Source organism: Cyrtonyx montezumae, unplaced genomic scaffold (assembly GCF_038088225.1).
Source record: "Cyrtonyx montezumae isolate F1298 unplaced genomic scaffold, pur_monq_1.0 scaffold_37, whole genome shotgun sequence".
Classification (NCBI taxonomy): domain Eukaryota; kingdom Metazoa; phylum Chordata; class Aves; order Galliformes; family Odontophoridae; genus Cyrtonyx; species Cyrtonyx montezumae.
The window spans coordinates 1,650,372-1,666,901 of NW_027072042.1; the positions used below are offsets into that span (position 1 = coordinate 1,650,372).

The following is a 16,530-nucleotide window of genomic DNA, read 5'->3' on the forward strand; positions in this document are numbered from 1 at the left end:
CACGAGGCTGCCCCACAGAACACTGAGCCCTGGGGCAAGGCACGGCGGGGGGGTGGGGGGCTGGCAGCACACTGCTGAGGGTGCAGCACACAGAGCCTTCCTCTTAGGAAACAAGACATGTGCTATGGAGAAAAAAGCGAGGAGGACTGGGCACTTCTGTTTGTGTGACGCTTTCTCGTTCTCGGGGCAGGCAGACCCTCCGGGAGCAGAGCAGCAGCAGGTGCCCTGCTGAGCAGCCTCAGCCAGCGGCCATCGGCTGTGGGAGAGCACAACTCCCGTGGGCTGGCTGCAGCCGCTTCTCTGACAGCGGGCACGTGGGCAGGAGACGGGCTGTCTTTCCACCAAAAAAAAAACTACCCAGTGGTTTAATGGTGCAGAAGCAACCCTAAAAAAGTTCCCAGAAACAATCCCTCGGTCTTCACGTGAAGTAATGCGGCTTTTTCACATTGATGCCGTACTCTGCGAGCGCCGGCGTCAGGTCCTCCATGGTCAGCGTGTACTTCTTGTCCTGGGGGACGGGGGGCAGCTGGAGGCCACGGGGCACTCCCCCCGCAGCGCAGAGCCGTGTCTGCTCTCTGCCCTCAGCTGCGGGGCTCTCGGTGCTTTGGTTCCGCTGCCCCTGAACCGCGCGCAGATAACGGCTGCGGGAGCGCCCAGGAGCTGCTCCGTGTGCTTCCTCCCTTCATCTCCCTCCCTCCCAGCAGCAAAGCCCCCGCGGGTCAGCGCTGTCCTTCCCGGGGCGCAGCAGCAGGAGCCCCCGCGCGGCCCTCCCCTCACCTTGCTCTTGTTGCGGGAGCTCCCCGAGGCCGTTCCCTTCATCTTGCAGTGCTGCAGCGCATCGTTGGCGATATCGGAGATGAATTTTTGCGCGGCCAACGAGATCAGGCGGATGCTGCGGGCACAGAGGGGACGGCGTCGGCGGGGGCACCGCGCGGGGCCGGGGGATTTCGGCGGACCCCCCCCGGCCGCCCCTCCCACTCACATGCGCGGGTCGGAGGCCTCGAAGCCCGCTCTGTTCAGGTAATACCCCGTGACGGCGTCCGGGATCTGCGGGGAAGAGAGCAGCGCTCAGTGCCCGCCCGCCCGCGGCCCCCGCCCCGCGCCGCGCGTACCGTGGGGGTGTAGTCCTCCAGCTGCAGCAGGAAGTCCACGAGCGGCGTCCCCGACACCACGGGCTTCACCTCTCCGTTGGCGGCGCCGGGCGGGACGTACACTCCGTTGGACATCGCTCCTTCGGGCGGCGCCGCGGCCGAGACGGGCGCTGCGGGCAGAGACGCTCAGCGGCCCCTCCCCTCCCCATCACCTCCCCCCCCGCTCCGCCGCCCCCCCCCCCGCGCTCACCGGGTCCTCTCCCGGCGGCCGCTCCGCCCTCGGCTCCCCGCGCCGCTCCGCCCGCCGCACTCGGGGGCGCCCCGGGGACGCCGCTGCCGGCAGCGGCCGGGCTGGGCTTGTTGTCGGCGGTGGGCGCGGGGGCGGGGGCGGGCGGCGCGGGGGCGGCCGGGACCGCGGGCGCGGGGTCGGCCTCGGCGCTGCAGCTCATCGCCCACCGCCGCGCGACTCCGGACGCTTCTCCGACGCGCCTGCGCGCGGCGCGCCGCCCGATTGGCCCCGCGGCCCGGCCGGCCCCGCCTCCCGCCGCGCCCCATTGGCCGCCTCGCGGCCCCGCCCCCCTTCCCTCCCTCCCCCCGCCCCGGTCGGTATCGGCACAGTACGGCGGAGGCGCGGGGCCGCGGCCTTTATTGGCGTCACGGCGCCGTCAGCGCGCGCAGCAGCAGCGGGAAGTTGGGCGTCCCCCAGCCCGTCACCGGGTCCCACGCGGGGCCGGCGCAGAAGCCCTGGCCCTGCACCGTGCCGTCCAGGCAGGAGAGGTGGCAGCCCTGCGTCACCTGCGGGACAGCGACGGCGTGGGACCCCCGCACCCCTTGGTGCAAGGAGACCCCACCCCACCCCTCCCCCCCCGCTCACGTCGAAGAGCGCCGCGCCGTGGCCCCGCTCCCGCAGGCGGTACAGCGCGGGGTTGAGGAAGCCGAGCGGCGGCTGTCCCCGCTGCACGCGGCGGTCGTTGATGAGCGCCAGCATCCCCGCCACCACCGGCGTCGACGCCTGGGAGGGGGAAACGCCTCAGCACCGGGCGGAGCGCGGCCCCGCGCCCGAGCCCCGCGGCGCTCCGCTTACCGACGTGCCCGACACCCACGGCAGCGGGAGGCGGTTCGTCACCACCCAGTAGTTGTCCGACAGCGCGGCCACGTCGGGGTACGCGCGGCCGCTGCCGTTGTAGTAGGAGCTGGGGGGCAGCTTCGGGGCGGAGCGCAGGAAGCTCCGCACGGCGTCGGCCTGGGGACGCAGCCCGGCTCAGCCCGCGTCCCGCTCCGCACCGGGGAGCCCCGCCCGCCCCGCCCGCACCTGGTAGTCGGGCATGGGGAAGACGTTGCTGAAGCCGCCGCCGCTGATGTAATCCGTCACTTCTGCCGTCACCAGGAAAGGGTTCTTGAAGGCCGTGCCGCCGACGGTGGTCACGTAGGGGCTGAGGACGGGCAGATGCTGCAGCCCCGGGGCTCACTGCCCCTCACTGCATCCCCCCACCCCCGTTACCTGGAGGCCGGGAAGCTGGGCCGGAAGGTGTGGTTCCCCCCGGGCACCCTCCTGCACCCGGCACCGTCGTCACCTGCGGGCAGGGACGCGTGAGGCGGTACCCACGGTACCCACGCAGCACCGGACAGAGCAGCACTGCCAGCCCAGCAGCACACGCACCCGAAGCGAAGAGCACAGTGAGGCCGCGGGCAGCCGCCTTCATGAACTCCACGTTGACACGCTGCAGGTAGGCCTGGGACAGGCTGTCCTCGTCGTCCCCGTAGCTGACAGAGTGCACCCAGGGCACAGCCGACATGTTGCTGAGCAGCAGCAGCCAGGTCAGAAAGGGCTCCTGGCTCTCGTGCCGCCCTGCGGGCACAAAGGCGCCGTTTCAGGGGGGACAGGCATCGCTGTGCCCCCCAGCAGGGGAAGCCAGGGCTCTGCTTCCTGCCGCCTCTGCCTGAACAGTGCAGAGAGAGCAACTCAGATGGACACTGCCATGAGCTCCCAGCAGCAGAGCAGCATGGCACGAACGGCTCTGCCCACAGCTCTCATGGAAGGGCAGCACCCAGCACACCTCTACCTGCCAAGGCCCCTCCTGCCCCCTTCCCCGCTCTGTGCACTGTAGAGCACAGGGTCCCGGCCTCCCTGCTGCCTCTGTCCCCTTCCTGCACTGCAGGCAGCACAGAAGAGGAGGAAACCTACACACAGCTTTGTGCACCAGCAGACGTCACGCCAGGACAGAGCCAACAGCCCTGGTGCACTCGGCCTCTGTTCCTCTAACGTGGACAAACTGCATGGTTCCACAGCACCAACACATACTGGTGCAGACTGGTTTGCAGCCCGGTTCCCTCAGCTGCCCTTCATCCACCCCCTGGCATTCATGGGCAAGAGCTCAGCTCTCCACAGAGAGGCAGAGGAGTGAGGCAACACGACACAGCCAGGGCAGGGGGTGGAATGCTGCAGGGTGCTGAGGATGGTGCAAGTTCACGCATCCAAAACCAATAGATGACGTCTCCTCTAAGAGCCATCAGAGACCCACAGCAGCTCCAATGCTAGAAGCCCACATAATATGTCCCCAAAGGAGCCATAAAAGCACAGTCCCGTGGCCCCCATGAGGTGTCTGTGAGGCATCAGAGGAGGTACAGCTCGAGCTGCACACAGTCCAGCTGGTCTATCTCACACCCAGCAGAGAGCGAGTGCTTCCCCGAACTGTGGGCTGATGTCCTACTTGATCTAGCACTGACACATGTGGAAGCAGACAGGACAAAGTGGGCCCTGGCAGGGGATCAGTACCTGCATTGCTGAAGACCCACGTGGAGATGTTGGCGCCCGTGCTCATGATGTACTCCACATCCAGGCTGGCCTCCAGCCCAGCCCTGCCCTGGCGCTGGTGCCCAACCACACGGTCAACCTCGGTGCGATGGGCAAAGCTGCTGCCAAAGAGCTTCATGAACACAGCCAGGTCAGCCTGGTGGAAGTACTGCTCCAGGAACTGTGGGGACACAGAGGAACATAGAGTTCTTTCTCCCCACCTGAGAAGTTGGCTCAGTGTGCTCGTGAACAGTGGCTACAGCTCCCAGCAGCTGCTGAACCCTCCCAGAGCACCCTGTGACCATCAGAGCCGCAGTGAAGCAGTGCCCCAGCTCTGGGGTGCAAGCTGCTGTCCCCTCAGCTCCGGGAAGTACCTGGGCACAGGCCTGGCTGTTGTTGGGCAGCACTCCAATGTCTTCCTTCGTCATGTTGTATCGCTTCCGAATGACTGATGGCATCACACCCAGGTGGAAGGCTGCTTTCTGCCCATGGGACTCCGCTCCCTCCTTGGCCCAAGCCCTGCTGACCACACTCCTCTCCGCAGGGAACCGGTGCAGACCCCCCACTGCTCCACAAGCAAGGAGAAGGCCCGGAGAGGGTCCTGTGCTCTGCCAAGATGCAGTCCTCCTCCCCCTCCCCACCCTGGCTGGAAGTAGGGCACGAGGAGCACCCATAGCACACTGCACTCTGGTTCCTCATGGGCTGCCATTACCCCACTGCTGGGCAGCCATCACTGCCCAGCACACCGTGCTCTCCTTGTGCAAATGACTCTGGTGCCAGTTTCCTTATGGGAGGAGCTTTTACCCCTCAGAAGCAGTGGCACAGCCAGCACCGAGCACCCAGTGCCATCACTTGCCTCCTCGGGAGGCACGGGGCAGCAGGGACATGGCCAGAGAACCACTATGCTCTGTGCACTGTGGTAGCCCCATCCTGGCCAGGCAGTGCTCAGCCTCCCACCTGCACCTCTGAGCAGCCCCAGTGCCCCTGCACCATACCGAAGTCGATGTGCTCCGCCAGCTCCTCGGGAACGGCGTAGGGCTGCGGGGAGCGTATCACACTGCGCTGCCCCTTCACGTAGCGGTGGAACTCAGCCCCGGGCAGGAGACGCTCGGCCGTGCTGCAACACAGGGACGGCCTCACGCAGGGACAGCACGGCCCAACCCTGCCTGCAGCTGCGAGGAGCCAGGGACGAGCTTCTTCACAGAATGGCCCGGGTTGGAAGACTTAAGGGTCGTGAATCTGCAACCCCCCTGCCACAGGCAGGGCCACCAACCTCCCCATCTCATACTAGACCAGGCTGCCCAGGGCCCCATCCAATCTGGCACTGAACACATCCATGGACGGAGCATCCAGGACCCTCTCTGGGCAGCCCGTTCCAGCAGCTCACCACTTTCAAAGTAAAGAACTTCCTCCTGACATCCAACCTAAACCTTCCCTCCCTCAACTTAAAACCAGTTCCCCTTGTCCCGCAGTTATTTACGCTTTCAAAGAGTAGAGTCCCTTCCTACCTGCACAGCGTTTGCAAAGCAAAGAGTGCCCTCTATACCTGGGCTGAGCACCATGGAAGTCAACCGGAGCTCACCCCAGCCCTGCCCCAAGCCGTCCTGTGGGGACACTAGCTCCAAGAGGGCACAAGGCGGTGTGGGGCAGCCCAAGCACCTGTCTTATACATGCACCCAGCCCGATGTGCTCAGGGCCAGAGGGCCATGGCTCCCCCAGCACCGGGGCTGCACAGAGCAGCGGGCCACGGAGCTGCATCGCCCAGTGCTGGAGGCAAGCGGCTCTGGCCCTGTGGCTCTGGGCTCACCTCACCGGCATGCGGCACTCCAGGAAGTCGAGAGTGACGACGCTGCGGCAATCCTCGACGCCGTGGCCCCGCAGCCACTTGAGCACGGTCATGAGCGCGGCCGGGGAGGGCTGCACGAGGTCCCGCAGCTGCTCCAAGCTCAGGTATTTGCCTGCGGGCACACGGGGGGGGGGTGTCAGCGCACGGCCCGGAGCGCGGCGGGGCCGGCGGCGGCGGACGCGGTCGTTACCGTATTGCGGGGAGCGCGGCTCGGACACGGCGCGGACGAGGCGGGCGAGGCGAGCGGTGCCGCGCTGCCGGAGCGCCAGGGTCAGCTGCACGCCGTGCTCGGGGCTCACGCGGCCGGAGAGGGCCCAGCCGGGGGGAGGGCTGCGGGCGGACCGTGAGCGGGGGCAGCGCGGGGAGCACCGCACCGCCCGCGGCTCTCAGGACGGCACCTACCGGAACGGCTGGTCCCGCTCCAGCGCCCGACCCGCGGCGCAGCAGCTCCAGGCGGCCGCACACAGCGCCAGCACGGCGGGGAGCGCCCGGCACCTGCGGGGAACAGCGGTCAGCGGGGGGGGACACCGGGCCCCGCCGCAACAGCGCCCGACTGCCGCCCAAACACCCCCCCTCCCCCGGCCCCGTTACCCCCGCGCCATCCCGCCACAGCGCGCGGTCACGTGAGGAAGCGCATGAGTCTCGGTCACGTGAGCGGCCCCGGTCACGTGAAGCGCCCGCGGTCACGTGGCGGGTGGGCCCCGTCGCCGCTGCCCGCGTGGGTCGGTGCGCGGGGCGGGGTCCGCCCCTCCCCGGGTCGCCGCTGTTATGGCTCTGCGGGGCCCCGTGGGGCGGGCCGGCGTGGAGCTTGCCCCGCGGCGGGGCCCGGATGGGGCGGCCGAGGGATCCGTGCGAGGTTAACCCGGCGTGCACCCGGCAGGGGCGGGCAGCGTAGCGCTGCAGGGCCCCATCCAGCGGGACTGCGCCTGCCGGCACCTCGCTGCAGCGGGGGGAGCGGAAAATAAAGGCTGCCCGCGGGGTCTGCCCCTCGCTGCCCGCCCCGGCTGCAGGGCGCGTGTCCAGGCCGCTCTCCGCGGGGCCCCGGTGTCACCCCGAGCGACCGGACGGCGCCTCTGAGCACATCCAATGCTGCCCTTAGCACTGCTGCCACCGCCTGGGGCTGCCCGCGGGGACCCGGGGGGCTGCAGCGTTCTCACAGGGCCGTGGGAGGGGGCAGCAGGAGTCGTAGCCGTGCTGCCAAGCAGTTCATCTTGTCCTGTCCAGCTGGCACTGTCGCTGCAGCTGCTTGGCTCCCAGTACTGCTGAGCAGCAGCTCTCGGTTTCCTGGGCTTGTTCTCTCGGATGTTCCCACACTAGGAGCCGTCCTAATTAGTATCACAAAAGCAGGATCACGATACTTGTGGAGCTTGGGGTTGTGGAAAATTCAAGTACTTATTGCCACTGCTGAAGGAGGCTCAGGAAATGCCACCACGGAGTTTGTCACCCTGCCCGAGAGCCCTCGGGGACTTCCTCAGAGGCAGAGATGAGGTGAGGGTGCTGTGACCCCACCTGCCGCTTTGGCTTGGATCTATGAGCCCTTGTCCCAGCCACAAGTGCAGATGTGCTGCTTGCAGCCACTCCAGGAACTCCTCCTTCCTTTCCTGCTTTTGCAGAGCAGTGTCCAAGCCAGGAAGAGATGGACAATGGGAAAACCACCTGCCTGGGCCGGGCTGCCATCTCTCCCACGCCAGAGCCACAGTGTGTCTGTCCAGAGCAGCAGCTGCTGGGAAGAGGCAGAAGCACTCTCGTGCTTCAGAGCATCACGAGGCACCGCTGGAACAGTGGCTGCTAAGTCTGGGTCAGGAGGAGAGAAGGTCCGTGGCTGCAGTGGTCCCACCCTTCTGCCTCCTGCCCTCAGCCCTGCTGTGCACGCAGTGCTGTGCAGCCGAGGGTGGAGGTGCCACGCACCCACGCAGGCGATGCCTGATGCAGACCTTGGCTCTGCTCCCTTTGGGTGAAGCAAGGCAGCTAGGGGACCAAGTGGGGCTGAAGCACAGTCCTTCCTGTTCACAGAACAGCATTCAGCGTCTCACTGACACACGGAAATCCATCCGCATTCCTCAGCCCCCATTTGGCCTCCGAGGTGCTCCCCCTGCCTCCCAGAAAACCCCTCTCCTGTCCCGTAGGAATCCAATGCTTCGTACCCACTTTGTGCAGGACATCAGCACTCCTCCTTTGGGTGTTGCCCATAGCGTGAGTGTCTGTGCAGAGCCCTCGGGCATTTCTGGTGCCTGCAATTGGAAACACGTGTGGGGCCGCTCAGAGTTTCCATGCAAGCAGCACGGTGTGGTTTGCAGCAGCTGGAGCTGGTTGCCCGCTCAAAGTTGTGCTGTTGCACCCTGTGGGGGGGAAGAGCAGGGGACGGGCGGGACAGGAAGGGGCTGAGGGCGGTGGGTGCAGCTTTGAGGGGACGCGGGACCCATCACAGCGGGGAGGATCGAGGACCCCGCTGAGCCCCACCTCCCGTCCTTGTCCGTGGGAAGAGCTCTGCGCCGTGCTGCAGAAAGGCTCCTGAACCACGTGGGACCGCCGCCCACCTGGGCTGAAAGCGGCTGTCACCGCGTGGAGGGGTCTCCCGGGGGAGGTGGGTGCCCCCCGCATGCCTGGGGCACACAGGGAGGGGCAGGCAGCCCGCGATCCTCGCTCCCAGCCGTACCGCTCCTGGGTGCGCAGCATCATCCGCCCCGCACCTCCTATCCCGGTCCCGGCCCGCCCTTCCCGTCGCCCACGCGTGGCCCGGGGCTGCGCGGCCCCAGCCCACGGCTGCAGCTGCAGGGGACGGCCGATCCACGTTGGCCGAGGGCTGAGGCGCTGCCGAAGTGCTGCAGCCCACCCGGCCGCCCCCCGCGTGCAGCTCGGGGCAGGGCTGGAAGTGGGATGAGGTCTGCGGGAGATTATGGAGCTGTCTGGCCAGCAAAGATTAGGGTGTTCTGGCAGAGCTAATTACTCTAACGAGCATCTGCTCGCAGCGGACTGGGGTGGGAGAGCCCGAGCAGCCAGGGGAGCTGCCAGGATGTCCCAGGTGGGGCCGTGCCCGCCCCCAGCGTGCTGTAGGTGTTGTTCCCACGAGTGAAGCTGGTAAGGATTACCTGTGGTTGGGCAATGCTGGGGAACAGCCAGAGTCACCCACAGTGTCAGCCACAGCCCTGGCACCGCGTTCATAACGTGGGGGAGGTGGAGGTGCTGGGTTATGCGATTAAGGCAGCGCAGAGGAGCAGTGGCAGGCACGGGAACCCCCATGTCCCATACAGAGGGACGTCTGTGCCCAGCTCTGTTCAGGGCTGCGGCAGCGGGGATCGCTCCACAGCTGAAGGCACCCACCAAAACGGGTGCAGGAGTGCTGATAAACAGACAGAAGTACTGCCTAGGATGCAGGGCACACCCTGAGAGGCAGAATGTAGAGCGTTTTTGGGTCACGCAAGGCTTATTATGGGATGTCAGAAAAGAGAGGGAGCAATGCAGTCTGGAGAGGAAAAATAGCTTGAAAACAAGGGAAAGGGGATGAAAGCAGCTGTAAATGGACTGACGGTCAGCACACGTGTTTAGCTCTACCCTGCACTGGGCAGCAGCACAACCTGCCCTGTCTGCTTCTTACACCCTGCTGCAGCGTGTTTTCCTGGGGCTGTATTTTGTGCACGTGTCCGTGGAGGCTGTGTCAGCAGTTCCAGTTGGATCTCGTGTCCCAGGGCCCGTGGTGCGCACCTCTTAGCAGGGATGCAGGCTGTCAGTGCGTGTCCTTCCCGGCAGGCGCAGTGTGGGCGATGGGAGCTGAGCTGTGTGTTGCCTGGGGCTGAGCTGCAGCAGGGAGGGAGCAGGGCAGACCCAACTTGCTGCCAGGGAGCACAGGGTCTGGGGTCAGTTGAGGCCCCCTGAGGTCCCTGTGTGTGACTGTGTGGGAGAGCTGCAGATGAGAGTATTAAAACGCCATTTGGAGTGGGGCTGTGCCCCAAGGGTCTGTATGTTGGGTCCCAGCACCTGAGGGCAGCTGCTGGGCAGTGCGCTGCCTGAGTGGCTGCCAGAGAAACGCAGCTAGTGCATGAGCATCCCCTGGGACAGTTTGTTATCTAGAGGGGGCAGCCAGGTGAGTGCAGCACTGCCGGTGAGGGCTGAGCATCTGCAATGCCCTGTGTGCTCTGCTTCATGTGACTGCACACCTGTGCTGTGCTGGGGACAGGTGCAGCCTCACAGCTGCTCAGCCTGCTGAGCACGAGCACTAGAAACGGAGATAACGTTATGTGAGGTGTCAAAGGAGTCAGTGCTCGGTGCCTTTGAACAGACAGCCCAGAGCCAGGGGGCCTTGAGGAGGACATAGAACAAAATACTTTCTTACCCGGGCAGCTTGGTGAGAAAACTCAAGATCCATACACCCTCAGCTGAACGGCGTTCAATACTGCAAATCACACCCACGGGCAGAAGGCTCCAGCCCAGGTGAAGACCCCTCCCCTGAGCACATGTGATAGTGGAAGTACGGAGTCAGCATTGTTATAATTGCATGTAAATCAACGACCAACCACTCATTGCCAGGAGGATGGACTGGAAAAATTACCAACTCTGTGACTTTTGTGTATAAATAGTGCACAGATAGTTTTGTTTGGTGCGTTGGGTTTGTGGGAAACCACTGCACAGCCAGGCTTGGGCAATCCTGAAATAAACAAACAACGTCTGTTCTCACTGTATGATTACTGACCTTCTGCACACGGAGCAACAAGTCTGCTTTTGGACAACACAACCTGGGTGCACAGAGTGGTGCAGCCTCTCCTGCCCGGCCTGGCAGCCACTAAGAGGGAAAACCTGCAAGGTGCAGCCACTGAGAGGAAACGTGCACGGTGCAGCCACAAGGAGAGAGGTGCACAGTGTGGTGATGCATGCAGATGCAGGCATCTTGGAGAGGGCAGCAGCCAAGACTGCATGCGTGCAGCAATGCAGGGGCAGGTACAGCTGCAGCACACCTTGCTGGAGAAGCTGGGCATCCAGACCAGGCCCACGGTGTGTGTGCAGTGCCTCTGCATCCTCTGTTGTGCTCAAGTCTGGCATTGCTGCATGTCCTGTCTTGGTCAAGGCCAGGAGGCAGGCAGCTGGGCTGGGCAGCAGGACCCTGGAGCTGCCTGGCCCAGGACAGAAAGTGGTACTACGCATCCTTTCCCCCAGCAGTCCCAGCTCTGCCACACGAGCCCAGGGACAAGCCCACTGCAGCTGCTGGGTTCCCCAGCACTGCCTCCCATCCTCCAGCCCTGACAATGCTTCTCCCCAGCACCTGCAGGGCCGTGGTGCCAGCATGGCATGCACTCACAGCAGCGGTGGTGATGCTGATCAAGGAAACCTGACGGAGCTGTGGGTGTCCCTGATCACTGCAGGGGAGTTGGACTAGATGGCCCTTAAAGGTCCCTTCCAACTCTAAGGATTCTACGATTCTCTGATTCTGTGTGGAGTTCTGTACAAACAAGTGTGGTTTATTAAGGCATTTCTTTGAGAAGTTGGCACTTGGGTCCAGGCTGTGCTGGAGCAGCCCAGTGTGCGGGCCGACACGCAGCGCCCAATACATGCAGCTCAGCGAGACACGATACAAAAGTACAAAGTAGAAAACAGGAATCATAGTACAATGTGTAAAAATAAATAACTGGAGGCTTGGCTCCTGGCTGGGCTCAGCAGCACGTGGCTGTAACCCCCAGACCAGAGTGGGGCCGTGTGTCTGACCCTACCCTACACTGCATGCAGGAGTGACCCGTCCCAACATGCAGAGGGGAGTGTCTCAGGGCACCTCTGGGCCATCCCTGTGCCGAGCAAGGCAGAACACATCCTCCCCTCCAAAAGCCACCTCAGCACCCCATGGCCTCCCCAGTGCCGCCCTCTGTTGTGACCCAGGGCACTCCTGGGGCTGCCAGCACTGGGGACTTGTGGGCATCACAGGGACCCGGGGGCAGAGTGGTGCTGGGGTGTGAGGCTGTGCTGGGCCCTGCGGTGTGTGGAGATGGGGCTGCTGGTGCGGGTGGTTCTGAGTGGGATGCACAGAGACAGTGGGCAAAAGTGGTGCTTTGTGGCTGCTGTGATAAACACTTGGGGCTGGGGTGACCAATGAGGGTGCAGCCAATGGTGCACACAGGCTTTGCACTTGAGGCTATGGAGTGGATCTAGGAAAAGTATGATAGGAAGAAAATTCCAAAATACCAAAAGCAGCCCCAGATCCCCTTCTCAGACAGCTGGGAGTCCTCCCAGGCTGTGCATTTGGGGCTGCTGTGGCTCACGCGCCCGGCTCCTGACCCTCACTCTGCACCTGTAACTGCATGTGGGTCACAGCACCCCGAGCAGCCAGGGCTCCCAGGGCCATGCCATGTGCTGTGGGCCGAGGTGAGCGCTGCGCAGGGGCTGACACCAACTGTGAGTTGACACCAGCTGCAAGCAGTGCTGGCGTGAGGATGGGGACCAGCCCCAAGGGTGTGTGGCTCTTCCTATTCCCACAATGTGACATGAAGGAGCAGTGCAGCCAGCACAGGGGCCGGGGACTCCGGCAGCCACCCGTGTTGTGGAGGTGGCCCTGGTGTCCCAGCGCATCCTGGTGAGCACTGCAGGCTCCTGGGAAGCCCTGCTGCCCGCATCCCACACCGTATCAGGACGGCATGCTGGCTGTCACATCAGCCTCGGCCCACACGGCTCCCTGGGGTACTCCCACCCACGCTCCCCTGCAGCTGCAGGCTGGCCACCAGGCCAAGGGCACGCAGGGCGAGAGGAGGTCACAGAGCAGCCGTGCTGGGGCCTTTCCCAGGGCCTGGCCATCCTGGGGTCAGCTAATGCACCTCTGGCACTGCTGCTCCTGCCAGCTGCACTGCCAGCCTGGTACCTGGGCAGTGCCTGTGCCCGATGCCAGCCTGCAGCCCCAGAGGGCAGCCATACAGCCACACCCCAAGGCCCTCAGCCTTGGGAAGGTGAGCCCTTTCGAGGGGCAGATGCAGTGGTGGGAGGTGGAGGGGCCTGTGGGACGCCAACAGCTCTACTTTGCCCCCCACCAGCCAAGCAGATAAAGGGCACTGCTTTCTCCTCCCTGTCCAGTCAGGCCTGGCATGTTTCCTCTGACCAGCGAGCAGGGTCAGCCACCCTGCTTCCCACAGACCTGCAGGCTGCTGCAGTGCACCAGCTGAGCAGTGAGTCCCTGGCCCTGTGAGCTCCCATGGGATGGGGCCAGCGGGGACGGGCTAGCCCCTCACTGCATCTGGGCTGCCGCACGGCGAGCCCTCGGGCAGGTGGCCGGGGCAGAGCAGAGGCTGCAGGTGGCAGTGCCCTGGCCCAGCAGGGCAGGGAGCACCGCTCTGCTCCCAGCCCCTCTCAGAGCACAGAGTACCACGAAGCAGCAGCGTGCCAGGCACTGGTCTGGGACACTGTGAGCAGTACAAGGAACCATGCCTAGGGGTGCTGGCGCTGGGCTCAGCAGTCCACAGGGCATCAGAAGAAGCAGTGAATCTGCCAGACCACAGGGAGTGACAAGAGTCAGCATTCCCAAAGCACATGGGAACCCACAGCATGTGGGGCCCCGGGATGGGCAAGGTGCTGGGAAACCAAACCAGTACCGTGCCGAGCAGCCCTCGGCTTGGCCCCGCTCTTGGCCCTGTGTCCGCAGGGGAGGGCGGGGGAGTCCACGGGCCCAGGCCTAAATCCTGAGCTCGGCCTCCTCAGAGGGCTCCAGTGAGTGCTCGGCGCTGATGGCGGAGGCGGAGGGGCCCTGCGAGATGCCAAAGGGCGAGACCACAGGGGAGCGGGCGGCCAGCGGGGACAGCGAGGGGGAGAAACTGGGTGACATGGCGGAGGACGAGATGGAGCCCTCGTGGCTGATGGGCGAGCGGCGCAGCGTTGATGGGTGCGGGAAGGTCCTGCCCGCTGGCGGCTTGGGGGGCACGGACTTGGCACCCGGGTGGGCTACAGAGGTGATGAGGGGTGGGGGGTCGATGCGGGGCTTGGGCTCTGCCTTGGGCTTGGTCGGGAAGGGCTTGCGCAGGGAGCTCTCATCCTTGAGGCGGGCGATCTCCGTGAAGACGCTGGCCAGCGGCTGGAACTGGGGGCACCAGTTCAGCAGGTAATCCCAGTTGTAGCTGCCACGGAGCTCCTCGTCACTGGCCACGATGGCGGTGAGCGAGCCTTCCACAGAGGGCTTGCCATCCTCTGGGAAGGTGTAGTCCTGGGGCTGCGAGGAGACGCTGAGGCCGCAGCGCACACCGAGGAAGGCACTGCCTCCCCCATCCTCACGGTATAGCTGCGAGGTGGGCCCTGGCAGCAGCAGCCCAGAGCCCTTCTTGCTCTTGAACCACTGGGAGCTCTCCAGGGCGGCCGGCTCGCAGGAGATGTCGGAGAGCTGGTCCGCATCCTGCTGGATGCCGGAGTCGGGGCCGCGGGCTGAAATGTGCTCCTGCATGGATGCTGTGATGCTGGCCACGCGTGGGTACTCGTTGATCATCCGGATCTCGTCGTCCTCGGCCGCCTCAGCAGAGCCTCTGCCACTGGAGTGTGAGGGGTCCAGAGAGCCGCCCCGTGTGTAGGGCCCCGCGGGCTCCCCCCCGTACCCTGGCAGTGCTTGGTGGTAGATGTGTTCGCCCCCGGGGAGTGCGGGCTCCTCATGGCCCAGCTTCTGCAGAGAACTGCTCTGCACGTGGGCCAGTGGCCGGTCCCCCTCCGTCTTCTCGTGGCCTCGGCGGTGGCGGGAGCGGACCAGTGCCAGCACGATGGCCACGGCAGCCAGAACGACCACGACACCCAGCGAGGCGGCCACGGCCACCAGCAGCAGGTTGAGGTCCGGAGCCAGGCCGAAGGAGGTGTGCGTGACGTCGATGGTGACCTGTGCGGAGGCCGAACGGGATGCTGGCAGGGGGCTGCGTGCCTGCACCTCGAGGTTCATCTCACGGGGCTCCCTCTTGGTGCGCCCAGCCCCGGCCTGGGGCTGGCTGTCCACCCGCAGGTAGATGGTGCCTGTGGTTTGGTTGATGGCAAAGTACGGCGAGGGCTTGGCCAGGTTGTACAGCACAACACCGTCAGCTCCCTCGTCCTCATCTGTTGCCAGGACCCGCCCAATGCTCTGCCCTTTGTGGGCACCCTCAGGGACCTCAAAGCTGAAGGAGGGGCTCAGGAAGATGGGATCGTACTCGTCCTCCCCGGTCACCAGCACCCGCACGGTCACTGTAGCAGAGGCGTTGCCGGCATCTGTGGCCCTGACGAGGAGCTGGAAGGCTTTGGCTCGCTCATAGTCGAAGGTGAGCCGGGAACGCAGCTCCCCAGAGCTGCTGTTGATGGCGAAGGCGTCCCGGCCCTCTGCCATGCCAGGCCCCCCCACCGGCTGCTCCAGTACTGCATACTGCAGCTCCCCGAATACCCCGGTGTCTGTGTCGATGGCACGCAGGGTGGTGACAAGTGTGCCTGGAGGCAGGTTCTCCCGCATGCTGGCACTAAGCACCTCCACCGGGAAGTACGGCTTGTTGTCGTTGACGTCCTTCACCTCAATGGCTACAGGCACCAGAGCGAAGTGCCCACCCGGCACATCCATGGCCTGCACCACAAGGGCATGCAGGGCCTGGGTCTCCCGGTCCAGGGGCCGTGCCAGGCACAGGGCACCTGTGCTCTCATGGATCTGGAAGAGCCCGTGCTGGTCACCCGAGCTGATGGTGTAGTGAACGTGGCCACGGGGCCCTGAGTCGGCGTCGTGGGCAGTCACACGGAGCAGCTCTGTGCCAGGCGGTGTGCTCTCGCTCACTGCTGTGCGGTACTCAGCTCGGGTGAACACAGGTGGGTTATCGTTCACATCCTGCACAGTGATGAGCACAGGCACTGTGGTGCTGCGCTGCGGCAGGCCCCGGTCCAGGGCGGCCACGGTGAGATTGTAGGCCGGGATGGCCTCAAAATCCAAGGGCTCCACAAGCACCAATGCACCCTGTGTGCGGAGCTGTCCCCCTGCCCAGGCCACCCGGCTCTCCACCTGGAAGGCGTTGCCACCGTTGCCACTGACAATGGTGTAGTCGAAGCCAGCGTTCTCTCGGGAGAGGTCGGCATCACCTGCATCTAGTGTCAGCACAGTGGTTCCTGGTCGCAGGTCCTCAGGGACGCTGGCATTGTACTGTGGCACCTGGAAGATGGGGCTGTGGTCATTCACATCAAGCACCTGAAGCTGAACCGTGGCCCAGGAGGAGAGGCTGGGGGAGCCATGGTCACGGGCCTCCACCACCAGTTCCAGGGTGGGCTGGCTGGCATCAAATTCCACTGGTCGGATGGTGAACAGGGTCCCTGTGAGGGCACAAAGACAGAGTCAGCATGGGGGGCCAGCAGAGTGCTGGGCAGGGTGTTAGGGTTACTGGCTGGAGGGACAGGCATGCGGGATGCTGCGGTGGTGGGGTGTGATGGCCACACCCCCACGTCTGCCTCCCTGCCCACTCCAGGCCTGGTGAGGGCTGAGCACGAGGGCCCCTTCCTCTGCAGGAGCTGCTGGAGCAGCCCACAGTGTGAGCCCCCCATAGCAGCCAGCAGCAGCCAGCCCCACGCACCATTGCTGGGGTCAATTGCAATGTCAAGACTGGGCACGGCCAGGTGGAAGGTGATGTCCCCGTTGCTGCCTGAGTCCATGTCAGTGGCGCTCATGGTGAGAAGGATGCTCCCTGCAGGTGTGTGTTCCGGCAACGTCACCTGGAAGAGGAGGAAGCTCTGGTCAGCACCGGGTCTTCATGTGGGTACTGTCCCCATTCTCCTGGAGCTGGTCAGCAGGGCTGGGACAAAGCCTGGAGCTGGCTAGGGCAGCCACAGCCAGCATAACCCAGTTCACTGCCAGCTAAGGC

General features: G+C 64.8%; 3 protein-coding genes across 3 annotated transcripts in view; all 3 read right to left on the reverse strand.

The window, feature by feature from the left end:
- Positions 1-335: 335 nt before the first annotated feature.
- On the reverse strand, positions 336-1,555 carry TAF10 (TATA-box binding protein associated factor 10). Its single transcript, XM_065745814.1, has 5 exons — positions 1,342-1,555; positions 1,113-1,261; positions 983-1,047; positions 778-892; positions 336-508 (listed from the first exon to the last, which is right to left on the reverse strand). Exons 1-5 carry the CDS (start codon positions 1,538-1,540, stop codon positions 419-421), a joined length of 618 nt encoding a protein of 205 aa, XP_065601886.1. The 5' UTR covers positions 1,541-1,555; the 3' UTR covers positions 336-418.
- A 164-nt stretch (positions 1,556-1,719) lies between these two features.
- TPP1 (tripeptidyl peptidase 1) lies at positions 1,720-6,338 on the reverse strand. The gene is made up of 13 exons (XM_065745756.1): positions 6,323-6,338; positions 6,134-6,226; positions 5,922-6,061; positions 5,693-5,843; positions 4,881-5,002; positions 4,260-4,450; positions 3,868-4,066; positions 2,752-2,940; positions 2,593-2,665; positions 2,404-2,524; positions 2,176-2,334; positions 1,966-2,103; positions 1,720-1,886 (listed from the first exon to the last, which is right to left on the reverse strand). Exons 1-13 carry the CDS (start codon positions 6,331-6,333, stop codon positions 1,746-1,748), a joined length of 1,728 nt encoding a protein of 575 aa, XP_065601828.1. The 5' UTR covers positions 6,334-6,338; the 3' UTR covers positions 1,720-1,745.
- Positions 6,339-12,995: 6,657 nt separating this feature from the next.
- The window catches only part of DCHS1 (dachsous cadherin-related 1), a 44,164-nt gene continuing 40,629 nt past the window's right edge, over positions 12,996-16,530 (reverse strand). The window contains exons 19-20 of the mRNA XM_065745808.1: positions 16,243-16,381; positions 12,996-15,985 (exon numbers count right to left, since the gene is read on the reverse strand). Of these exons, the coding sequence (XP_065601880.1) occupies positions 13,371-15,985; positions 16,243-16,381 (2,754 nt within the window). The 3' untranslated portion in view covers positions 12,996-13,370. The remainder of the gene's footprint in view (positions 15,986-16,242; positions 16,382-16,530) is intronic.

Bases quoted from the DNA above. Each gene is read 5' to 3' on its own strand.
- TAF10 (XM_065745814.1), bottom strand. From the start codon at position 1,540: ATGAGCTGCAGCGCCGAGGCCGACCCCGCGCCCGCGGTCCCGGCCGCC. The intron at 1,262-1,341 runs GTGAGCGCGGGG...CTCTGCCCGCAG, and splicing joins GGCCGCCGGGAGAGGACCCG to CGCCCGTCTCGGCCGCGGCG. The intron at 509-777 runs GTGAGGGGAGGG...CCCGTCCCCCAG, and splicing joins GCTCCCGCAACAAGAGCAAG to GACAAGAAGTACACGCTGAC.
- TPP1 (XM_065745756.1), bottom strand. The intron at 5,003-5,692 runs GTGAGCCCAGAG...CCTGTGTTGCAG, and splicing joins GAGTGCCGCATGCCGGTGAG to CACGGCCGAGCGTCTCCTGC. The intron at 2,666-2,751 runs GTGCGTGTGCTG...CCCTGCCCGCAG, and splicing joins CACTGTGCTCTTCGCTTCGG to GTGACGACGGTGCCGGGTGC.